This window comes from Schistocerca nitens, chromosome 9 (assembly GCF_023898315.1).
Source record: "Schistocerca nitens isolate TAMUIC-IGC-003100 chromosome 9, iqSchNite1.1, whole genome shotgun sequence".
NCBI classification, from domain to species: domain Eukaryota; kingdom Metazoa; phylum Arthropoda; class Insecta; order Orthoptera; family Acrididae; genus Schistocerca; species Schistocerca nitens.
Genome location: NC_064622.1, coordinates 293,288,859 through 293,300,524, shown reverse-complemented (window position 1 = coordinate 293,300,524; position 11,666 = coordinate 293,288,859). Strand labels below are relative to the sequence as shown.

Genomic DNA, 11,666 nt, shown 5'->3' with positions numbered 1-11,666 from the left:
GAATCTTTGAATTATGTATATGATCTGAATGGTGAGGAAATATGTGTTGTTTATGAATATTTTAAGAAACAAACTGTTTATTTCTTATATAATAAATGAGGCTGATAGAAGTCATATCTAAACTTGAACAATTCAACATTGATTTTTACTTACATAATAATCTTAGAATTGGTTATATTAAATATGAAAAAATGTTGTATACGACTTATAGAATTATTATTTGTAATTATGATGAAAAGGTATTTCTAAATTTTAAAGAATCAATTACATCATCTGATTGGGAATTTTCTTCAACTATAGATAACCATATTATTGATTTATATTTTAGTGATAAGAATGAGAATATTAAGATTGAATTTTTTAAGTCTATATAAATGAAAGCAATAATACTCTTATTGTTGTTTAAAATTATATATGCCAATGATAAGAGTAAAGCAATAAAGTATTTAAGTGATTATGGATATTTAGATATTACAAATGTTAATGATAATACTCATGTTAGTGATGATACATTTAGAGAAGCATTAATGTTATTTCAGTTAACATATAATCTTGAAATAAGTGGTGAATTAAGTGATGATACTTTAAATTTTATGAACATGCCTAGATGTGGTGTAAAAGATGAATTTGGTAGCTATAGAACTAGTTTGTATAAATGGAATAAGCAACATATCAAATGGCATTATAAAGGTGCTACTAAAAAAGTATTACAATTAACTGATGAAGCATTTAAAATATGGCAAGATAAAATAGATATTCAGTTTAAACACGATAGCAATAATCCTGATATCTTAATTACAAATAAAAGACGTAAACATAAATTTGAAATTGATAAAAGTATACATTGTTCAAAGGATTTAGATGGTAAAGGTAATGTTTTAGGTCATGCATTTTTTCCAGATATGAATAATAATCCTGTAGAAATACATATGGATGATGATGAAATATGGTATTTAGAGATGAATACTAATACACCAAAAGGACAAACAAATCTATTTGAAGTATTAATACATGAGATTGGTCATTCATTAGGTCTACGTCATTCAGATGATTATGGTTCAATAATGTATGCATACTATAATGGATCGCATTTAGAATTATCTCAAGATGATATTGATGCTATTCAAAGTTTATATGGTAAACAATCAACACCACCAACACAATTACCAATTAAACCAATTTCACCACCTATACAATCAGAACCTATATCATTATGTCAAACTAAACATATTGATCACATATTAATAATGAATGGGATTTTATATGTTTTTTATCAGAAATGGGTGTGGATAATTAAAAATACAATACCAAAATGCCAATTAATAACTGATTGGTTAACATTTTTACCAAATGATGTAAACCGTATAGATGGTATATATCAGAGACCTAGTGGTGAACTTGTTATATTTTCCAATAATATGATATATATGATACATTTACAAACATTACAATTGATATCAGGATATCCAAAACCAATATCTAGTACAGGTTTACGCAATAATTTCAAATTAAATGGTATAGTGAACACTTATTCTGGTAGAACATTTATTTTCTTTAATGACTTTTTCTATGCTGAAATAGATGAATGTAATTTTAAATATAAAGTACGTGGTATTATAAGTAGAGAATATTCTGGATTACCAACTGGTATAAATTCAGTATTTAGGTACATTAATGGTATGTTGTACTTTTTTAGAGATGATGCCTTTTATGAATATAATGAATTTACCAAAAAAGTAGTAAAGTATGGTATATTTGATTTATCACTATTTGGTATAGATTGTATTAAATCATCTTCGTTAATATCAGAACTAATAATTGTACTAAACAATACAATCCAACAATTAAAACATTTTTCTTCTATATAAATGGAACTATTAACTAGACTTAATAGTGTTAATAAAAATACACCATTGGTGAAATTATGTGACATTGAAGTGGATAAAGTGTATCATATTACAAATGTAGAAATCAAAAATACTAAATTAGGTTTTAAAACATTTATTGAACTTAATAATGAATTTAATATAATATTACCAGATAGATATGCAAAAATGATTGGTTGGGATGATTGTACAACTATAATTGGTTGTAATATTGTATATAAAGGAATGATTGACAGATCAGATAAAAAGGTACATGTATTAGAATTTAGACAACAATAGTGTTTTTAAGTGTAATAAATGGATACAACTAAGAAATGTTGTAGATGTAAAGAAGATAAAAATATTAATGAATTTCATTTTGATAAATTTGTAAAAGATGGACACCGTAGAGTATGTAACCAGTGTGCATGTTATTATACTAAAAGATATTATGAAGCAAACAAAGATAAATTATTTGAAAAGGTAGCATGTGAATGTGGTAGAATTGTAGCTAGATGTAAACTTAAACAGCATGAAAAATCATTAATTCATTCTGATCTTATAAAAGAAAAAGAATCTATAAATATCTACTAATTCTTATAATATATTTTTTATCAAATTATATAACCATATTTTGTATAGAGTATAATATTCTGAATAATAATTATATAAGTAAATAGATACGTCTAACTGTATCTAGTTATCAAAATAAGGCTAATAAATATCAGTTATGTAATATAAAAAAAACACAAAAGAGGCAACACATACAGACAACAATTAGTTTACTTTTTATCCCTAATAAATAGATATATCTGTATCTATTTGTAAAAATACAGTTATCAAATATTCTGAATAATAATTACATAAGTAAATAGACAACAAATACAGACAACAAAAATAATAGTTTTCTTCCTTAATAAATAGAGCTATCATAATGGAGATGAAGATGAATGAACTTAGAGCAATAGCTAAAAGCATAAAGATTAAAGGTTACTCTAAAATGCGTAAAAGTGAATTAATGGATTTATTATTTCCACATACAATTGATATTGGTAAGGAATCTAATAAAAGAAAAAGAACACCTAAAAATGTATCTATTGCTAATATAGAAGATAAAGATCCATCAAAAATGAATGTTAATGAACTTAAAACATTAGCTAAACATTTAAATCTTAGTGGATATTCTAAATTATGTAAAAGTGATTTGTTACAGTTGATTCAAAATACTCAAACACTATTTCCATTTGCTACAGATATATTTGAACATCCTAATGAACGAAAAATTCATATTTATCATTCAATTGAAAAAGCATTCCAAAATAGATTACAAACATACAATATTGAAAACAACTTAAAAATTAAAGATCCACAACACATTATGACATCAGCAAAACCTATTGTATGTCAGTTAATAAAAGATAATCTTAAAATATACAATGGATTAAAAGTTAATTTAATATTGTACTGTGAATTCAAATTGAATACTACTAATGAAATAAAAGAATTTAGATTCTCAACATACAACTATACAATCACAAATGAAAAAGATCTAAATAAATTTTATACAAAAGGTAAACAACAAATATTAACATACATGCAAAATTTTCAAGATAGAGGATCAGGCTGGATGTTAAATAGTGTAATTGGTTTACAATTAGAAATTAACAAATATACACCACTTAATGGTTCATCATATATTGAACTACCAAAAACAATAAAAGATAAAAAAGCATGTATAAATGTTAAGAATAATGATGAAAAATGTTTCTTGTGGTCTATAGCATCAGCATTAAATCCAGTTGACCCTATAAAATGTAAAAACCCAGACAGAACTAGTAACTATATAGAATGTGTCAAACAATTAGAAACTAAAATTGGTCAAATAGAATATCCAGTTAAAATTGATAATATACCTAAATATGAATGTAAACTTAATATATCGATTAATGTGTATGCATATGATGAGAAATATGAAATATATCCATTAAAGATAACTAAAGATGAAAAATCAACACATATTGATTTATTATACATGAAAAATAATAATAATTCACATTATTGTTGGATTAAAAATCTATCTCGATTAATTAGATCTCAGTGTACAAAACATACTGAAAATATTCATCTATGTAAAATGTGTCTACAACACTTTAATTCAGAAAGTAAACTAAATGTACATAAAGAAGATTGTTCTAAAAATGAATCAGTTAAAATTAGAGTACCAAATGAAGGTGAATACATAACATTTAAGAATTATAAACATACAATGCCTGTTCCATTTGTTATATATGCTGATTTTGAAAGCTTATTATTGAAAATGGACACATGTGAACCAAATCCAAAGGAATCGTACACAATGAAATATCAAAAACATGAGCCATCTGGATTTTGTTACTATGTGAAATACATTCATAATCATTATAAAGATCCTGTTGTTTATAGAGGACCAAATGCTAAAACTAAATTTATTGAGATGATTAAAAATGAAGTTGAACAAATAGGACATATATATTCACAAATAGAACCAATGAAACAGTTAACACATGAACAAATAAAAATACATAACCAATCTAAAAGATGTACATTATGTGAATCACCATATACACCAAATAATAAAAAAGTACATCATCATGATCATTTAACTGGTAATTATATAGCACCATTATGTAATGAATGTAATCTTAAACTTCAACAACCAACATTTGTGCCTATATTCTTACACAATCTAACTGGTTATGATTCACATTTGTTTATTAAAGAACTTGGTTATGATGAAAAAGACATTGAATTGATTCCAAATAATGAAGAAAAATATATAAGTTTTGGTAAGCAAACAAATAACTTAAAAATGAGATTTATTGATACATTTAGATTCATGGCATCATCATTAGATAAACTATCATCTAATTTATCAAAAGATAAAATGAAAAATATTGAATTATTCTTTCAAAAAGATAAAGTAGATCTAGTTATTAGAAAAGGTGTGTACCCATATGATTATATGGATGATTGGAATAGACTTAATGAAACACAATTACCACCTAAAAATGAATTCTATAGTAAGATCAATGAATGTAATATAAGTGATGATGATTATGAGCATGCTCAATTAGTATGGAATAAATTTAATATAAAAAATATGGGTGAATACCATGATTTATATTTGAAAACAGATGTGTTATTGTTAGCTGATGTATTTGAGAACTTTAGAGACACATGTATGAAATCATATGATTTAGATCCAGCATGGTATTATACAGCACCTGGTTTATCATGGGATGCAATGTTAAAAATGACTAAACAACCACTTGAATTATTACATGATTATGATATGATATTAATGGTTGAAAAAGGCATTAGAGGTGGTATAGCACAATGTTGTAAAAGATATGTTAAAGCAAATAATAAATACATGAAAGATTACAATAAAAATAAAGAATCAAATTATTTAATGTATTTAGATGCTAATAATTTATATGGATATGCAATGTCACAATATTTACCATATGGTGGATTTGAATGGGAAAATAATTTAAATATTGATGTAATGAACATTCCAGATAAATCTGAATATGGATATATATTAGAAGTTGATTTACAATATCCAATTGAATTACATGATAAACATAAAGATTTACCATTAGCACCAGAAAATGGACATAAATTATTAACAACATTAAACAATAAATATAAATATGTTGTACATTATAGAAACCTAAAACAATGTATAAAATTAGGATTGAAATTAACAAAAATACATCGTGCTCTAAAATTCAGACAAAGTGATTGGTTGAAAAAGTATATAGACTTAAATACAGCAATGAGAACAAAAGCTAAAAATGATTTTGAAAAAGATTTCTTTAAACTGAAGAACAATAGTGTGTTTGGAAAAACAATGGAAAATATAAGAAACAGAGTTAATATAAAATTAGTATCAGATGGTAAAAAATGTGATAAATTAATAGCTAAACCAAATTTCAAACATAGAACAATATTTAATGAAAATCTGGTAGCTATTCATATGAATAAAACTGAAATTAAATTTAATAAACCAATTTATGTTGGAATGAGTATATTAGATTTATCAAAAGAATTAATGTATAGTTTCCATTATGATGTAATGAAACCTAAATATGGTACAAATATTGAGTTATGTTATCAAGATACTGATAGTTATATATACAATATAAAAACAGATGACTTTTATGAAGATATGAAAAATATGATTGAACATTTTGATACAAGTGATTATGCAACAAATAATGTGTACAATATACCACAAATGAACAAAAAGGTATTAGGTAAAATGAAAGATGAATGTAATGGTAAAATAATGACTGAATTTGTTGGTTTGAGAGCTAAAATGTATGCATATTGTGTTGGTGAAAAAGAAAATAAAAAATCTAAAGGTGTTAAGAAATCAGTAGTAATGAATAAAATATCAATGGATGACTATAAAGACTGCTAATTCAATAATAGTGAATTATATAGATCAATGAATTTAATTAGAAGCTATAAACATGAAATATATACAGTGAAATTAAATAAAATAGCACTAAGTGCAAATGATGATAAAAGACACATTATGAATGATGGAATAAATACATTACCACTTGGACATTATAGTTTATTGTAAATATTGTATATAATCACTAATTGTATATATGTATATATGTTGTATATATTATATTTATTAATGTATGTATTGTATATATTAAGATTATTGTTTCATCATCATTCATTGTATATAAGTAAATATTTAGAATAACAAACACCATCTGTAATTGTATATATTTTTATTATTCAACACCATTATAAATGTTGTATAAACGTATATAGTACTATCTAAAAGAGACACTTTATGCATTTCCCTAATTTTGTGGTTGTATCATTGTAAAAATATGAACAATAGCTGATTTCGATGTAAAATGGTCTAAAAATAGCATAAAATAGGGTTTAAATAGCTGATTTTGGTAATTGGGGTAGAACATACATTTCCTATCTACTGTTATCTTCTAGAATATGTCGCTGCTCCCACTCATCTCTTGTTAACCTGCTAATGAAAGAAACTGTGTACATTAGCGCACTCCAAAGCCAACAGAATATGTATTTACGAGGGCTATTCCGAAAGTAAGGTCCGATAGGTCGCGAAATGGAAACCACGGTAAAAATCAAAAATGTTTTATTTGCAACAGTTAGATATACCTTGCAGCTACTTATCTCCATAGTCGCCGACCCGACTTAGACGTGTATCGTAGCGTTGTACCAACTTTCCCATACCCTCGCTATAGAAGGCAGCCGCCAGTGCTCTCCGCCAATTCTCTACGCTGGCCTACGGCTCGTTGTCTTGTGCCGAAATGTTGTCTTCATAACCAGCGGTTCATGTGACCAGAGCTGAAACTCAGAGGGAGACAATTACGGGCTGTATTGTGGGTACTCTCACATTTCCATTTGAAAACGATGCAGGAGCATCTTCACTGCCCCTGCAGAATGCGGCTAAGAATTGTCTTGAAGACGAAACAGCACGACAGTTATGTAATGTTAGCTGCATAGCTTCAGGGTAAATTTCTCACCAGGCCCCCGTACTTGGCGGCAGACACTATTTTCTAGACATTTTTACGCACTCACTGCGAGCTCAGAAATGAGAAGAGCGACGTGATGCTAACTGGGGTTATACTAGAGACACTACCCAACACATCTGTGCAAAGCTTTATCGGATTTTCATAGTCGTTTCCATTTCGTGACCGATCGGACCTTACTTTCGGAATAGCCCTCGTATATCTGCATTCGTGAAGCATAATATAAAAATATTCAAACATCGAGCTGTTACTTCCCAAAAAATGTTATATCCACGCAGTCAGGTAATGGATGTAGATACATTCGGTGTGAAGAATGCTATGTGCACAGCACTAGCTATTATCGTCTAGAACATGACGCCGCTCCCACAAATCTTTTGTTAACCTGCTAATGAAAGAAAATGTATTCTTTAGCGCATTCCAAAGTCAACAGAATGTGTATTTATATCAGTATTCTTAGAGCATAATGTAAAAATATTGGACATCGTGCTGTTACTTAACAAAAGTCTAAATATCCACGAAGTCAGGCACAGTACGTATATATTTTCGGTGTGTAGAATGCTAATAATAACTAGCGGATATCTCCTAGAATATGTCGCCGCTCCCACTCATCTCTTGTTAACCTGCTAACGAAAGAAAATGTATACATTAGCGCGCACCAAAGTCAACAGAATGTGTATTTATATCTGTATTCTTAAAGCATAATATAAAAATATTTAATCTTCGAGCTGTTACATTCCAAAAAACGATATATCCACGCAGTCAGGTACTGTACGTAGATACATTCGGTGTGAAGAATGCTATGTGCACAGCACTAGCTATTATCGTCTAGAATATGACGCCGCTCCCACAAATCTCTTGTTAACCTGCTAATGAAAGAAAATGTATTCTTTAGCGCATTCCAAAATCAAAAGAATGTGTATTTATATCTGTATTCGTAAAGCATAATATAAAAATATTTAAACATCGAGCTGTTACCTTCCAAAAAACGAGATACCCACGCAGTCAGTTACGGTACGTAGATACATACGGTGTGAAGAATGCTATGTACACAGCACTAGCTATTATCTTCTAGAATATGTCGCCGCTCCCACTCACCTCTTGTTAACCTGCTAACGAAAGAAAATGTATACATTAGTGCACTCCAATGTCAACAGAATCTGTTTTTATATCTGTATTCGTAAAGCATAATATAAAAATATTAGACATCGTGCAGTTACTTACCAAAAATCGAAATATCCACGCAGTCAGGCACTATACGTAGATACATTCGGTGTGAAGAATGCTATATGCACAGCACTAGCTATTATCTTCTAGAATATGTTGCCGCTCCCACAAATCTTTTGTTAACCTGCTAATGAAAGAAAATGTATACATCAGCGCACTCCAAAGACAACAGAATGTGTATTTATATCTGTATTCGTAAAGCATATTATAAAAATATTTGACATCGTGCTGTTACTTACCAAAAATCGAAATATCCAAGCTGTCAGGCACTGTACGTAGATACATTCGATGTGAAGAATGCTATGCACAGCACTAGCTATTATCTTCTAGAATATGTCGCCGCTCCCACAATTTTTTTGTTAACCTGCTAATGAAAGAAAAAGTATACATTAGCGCACCTCAAAGTCAACAGAATGTGTATATATATATCTGTATTCATAAGCATATTATAAAAATATTTGACATCGTGCTGTTACTAACCAAAAATCGAATTATCCACGCAGTCAGGCACTGTGCGTAGATACATTCGATCTGTAGAATGCTATGTGCACAGCACTAGCGGTTATCTTCTAAAATTTGTCGCCGCTCCCACAAATATTTTGTTAACCTGCTAATGAAAGAAAATGTATAAATTAGCGCACTCCAGAGTCAAGAGAATATTTATTTATATCTGTATTCGTAAAGCATTGACTCCAGAGTCAAGAGATTATTTATTTATATCTGTATTCGTAAAGCATAATTTTAAATTATTAGACATCGTGCTGTTACTTACCAAAAATCGAAATAACCACGCAGTCAGGCACTGTACGTACATACATTCGGTGTGTAGAATGCAATGTGCACAGCACTAGCGGTTCTCTTCTAGAAAATGTTGCCGCTCGCACTCATCCATTGTTAACCTGCTAACGAAAGAAAATGAATATATTAGCGCACTCCAATGGCAACAGAATGTGTATTTATATCTGTATTCGTAAAGCATAATAAAAAAATATTAGACATCGTGCAGTTACTTACCAAAAATCGAAATATCCACGCAGTCAGGCACTGTACGCAGATACATTCCGTGTGTATAATACTGTGTGCACAGCACTACCGGTTATCTTGTAGAATATGTCGCCGCTCCCACTCATCTCTTGTTAACCTGCTAACGAAAGAAACTGTATACATTAGCGCACTCCAATGTCAACAGAATGTGTATTTATATCTGTATTCGTAAAGCATAATATAAAAATGTTATACATCATGCTGTTACTTACCAAAAATCGAAATATCCACGCTGTCAGGGACGGTACGTAGATACATTTGGTGTGAAGAATGCTATGTGCACAGCACTAGCTATTATCTTCTAGAATATGTCGCCGCTCACACAAATTTTTGGTTAACCTGCTAATGACAGAAAAAGTATACATTAGCGCACTCCAAAGTCAACAGAATGTGTATATATATCTGTATTCATAAGCATATTATAAAAATATTTGACATCGTGCTGTTACTTACCAAAAATCGAAATATCCACGCAGTCAGGCACTGTGCGTAGATACATTCGATGTGTAGAATGCTATGTGCACAGCACTAGCGGTTATCTTCTAGAAGATATCGCCGCTACCACTCATCTCTTGTTAACCTGCTAACGAAAGAACATGTATACATTAATGCACTCCTATGTCAACAGAATGTGTTTTTATATCTGTATTCGTATCGCATAATATAAAAATGTTATACATCATGCTGCTACTTACCAAAAGTCGAAATATACACGCAGTCAGGCACCCTACGTAGATACACTCCTGGAAATGGAAAAAAGAACACATTGACACCGGTGTGTCAGACCCACCATACTTGCTCCGGACACTGCGAGAGGGCTGTACAAGCAATGATCACACGCACGGCACAGCGGACACACCAGGAACCGCGGTGTTGGCCGTCGAATGGCGCTAGCTGCGCAGCATTTGTGCACCGCCGCCGTCAGTGTCAGCCAGTTTGCCATGGCATATGGAGCTCCATCGCAGTCTTTAACACTGGTAGCATGCCGCGACAGCGTGGACGTGAACCGTATGTGCAGTTGACGGAATTTGAGCGAGGGCGTATAGTGGGCATGCGGGAGGCCGGGTGGATGTACCGCCGAATTGCTCAACACGTGGGGCGTGAGGTCTCCACAGTACATCGATGTTGTAGCCAGTGGTCGGCGGAAGGTGCACGTGCTCGTCGACCTGGGACCGGACCGCAGCGACGCACGGATGCACGCCAAGACCGTAGGATCCTACGCAGTGCCTTATGGGACCGCACTGCCACTTCCCAGCGAATTAGGGACACTGTTGCTCCTGGGGTATCGGGGAGGACCATTCGCAACCGTGAATGGAGGAACGAATGGAGACGTGTCGTCTTCAGCGATGAGAGTCGCTTCTGCCTTGGTGCCAATGATGGTCGTATGCGTGTTTGGCGCCGCGCGGGTGAGCGCCACAAACAGGACTGCATACGACCGAGGCACACAGGACCAACACCTGGCATCGTGGTGTGGGGAGCGATCTCCTACACGGGCCGTACACCACTGGTGATCGTCGAGGGGACACTGAATAGTGCACGGTACATCCAAACCGTCATCGAACCCATCGTTCTACCATTCCTAGACCGGCAAGGGAACTTGCTGTTCCAACAGGACAATGCACGTCCGCATGTATCCCGTGCCACCCAACGTGCTCTAGAAGGTGTAAGTCAAATACCCTGGCCAGCAAGATCTCCGGATCTGTCCCCCATTGAGCATGTTTGGGGACTGGATGAAGCGTCGTCTCACGCGGTCTGCACGTCCAGCACGAACGCTGGTCCAACTGAGGCGCCAGGTGGAAATGGCATGGCAAGCCGTTCCACAGGACTACATCCAGCATCTCTACGATCGTCTCCATGGGAGAATAGCAGCCTGCATTGCTGCGAAAGGTGGATATACACTGTACTAGTGCCGACATTGTGCATGCTCTGTTGCCTGTGTCTATGTGCCTGTGGA

At 32.1% G+C, this 11,666-nt stretch overlaps 1 protein-coding gene across 1 annotated transcript; it reads left to right on the top strand.

Annotated features, from left to right (window-relative positions):
- Positions 1-374: 374 nt before the first annotated feature.
- Positions 375-1,868, top strand: LOC126204187 (matrix metalloproteinase-18-like). Its single transcript, XM_049938591.1, has one exon. It carries the CDS (start codon positions 375-377, stop codon positions 1,866-1,868), a length of 1,494 nt encoding a protein of 497 aa, XP_049794548.1.
- The last annotated feature ends 9,798 nt before the right edge of the window (positions 1,869-11,666 follow it).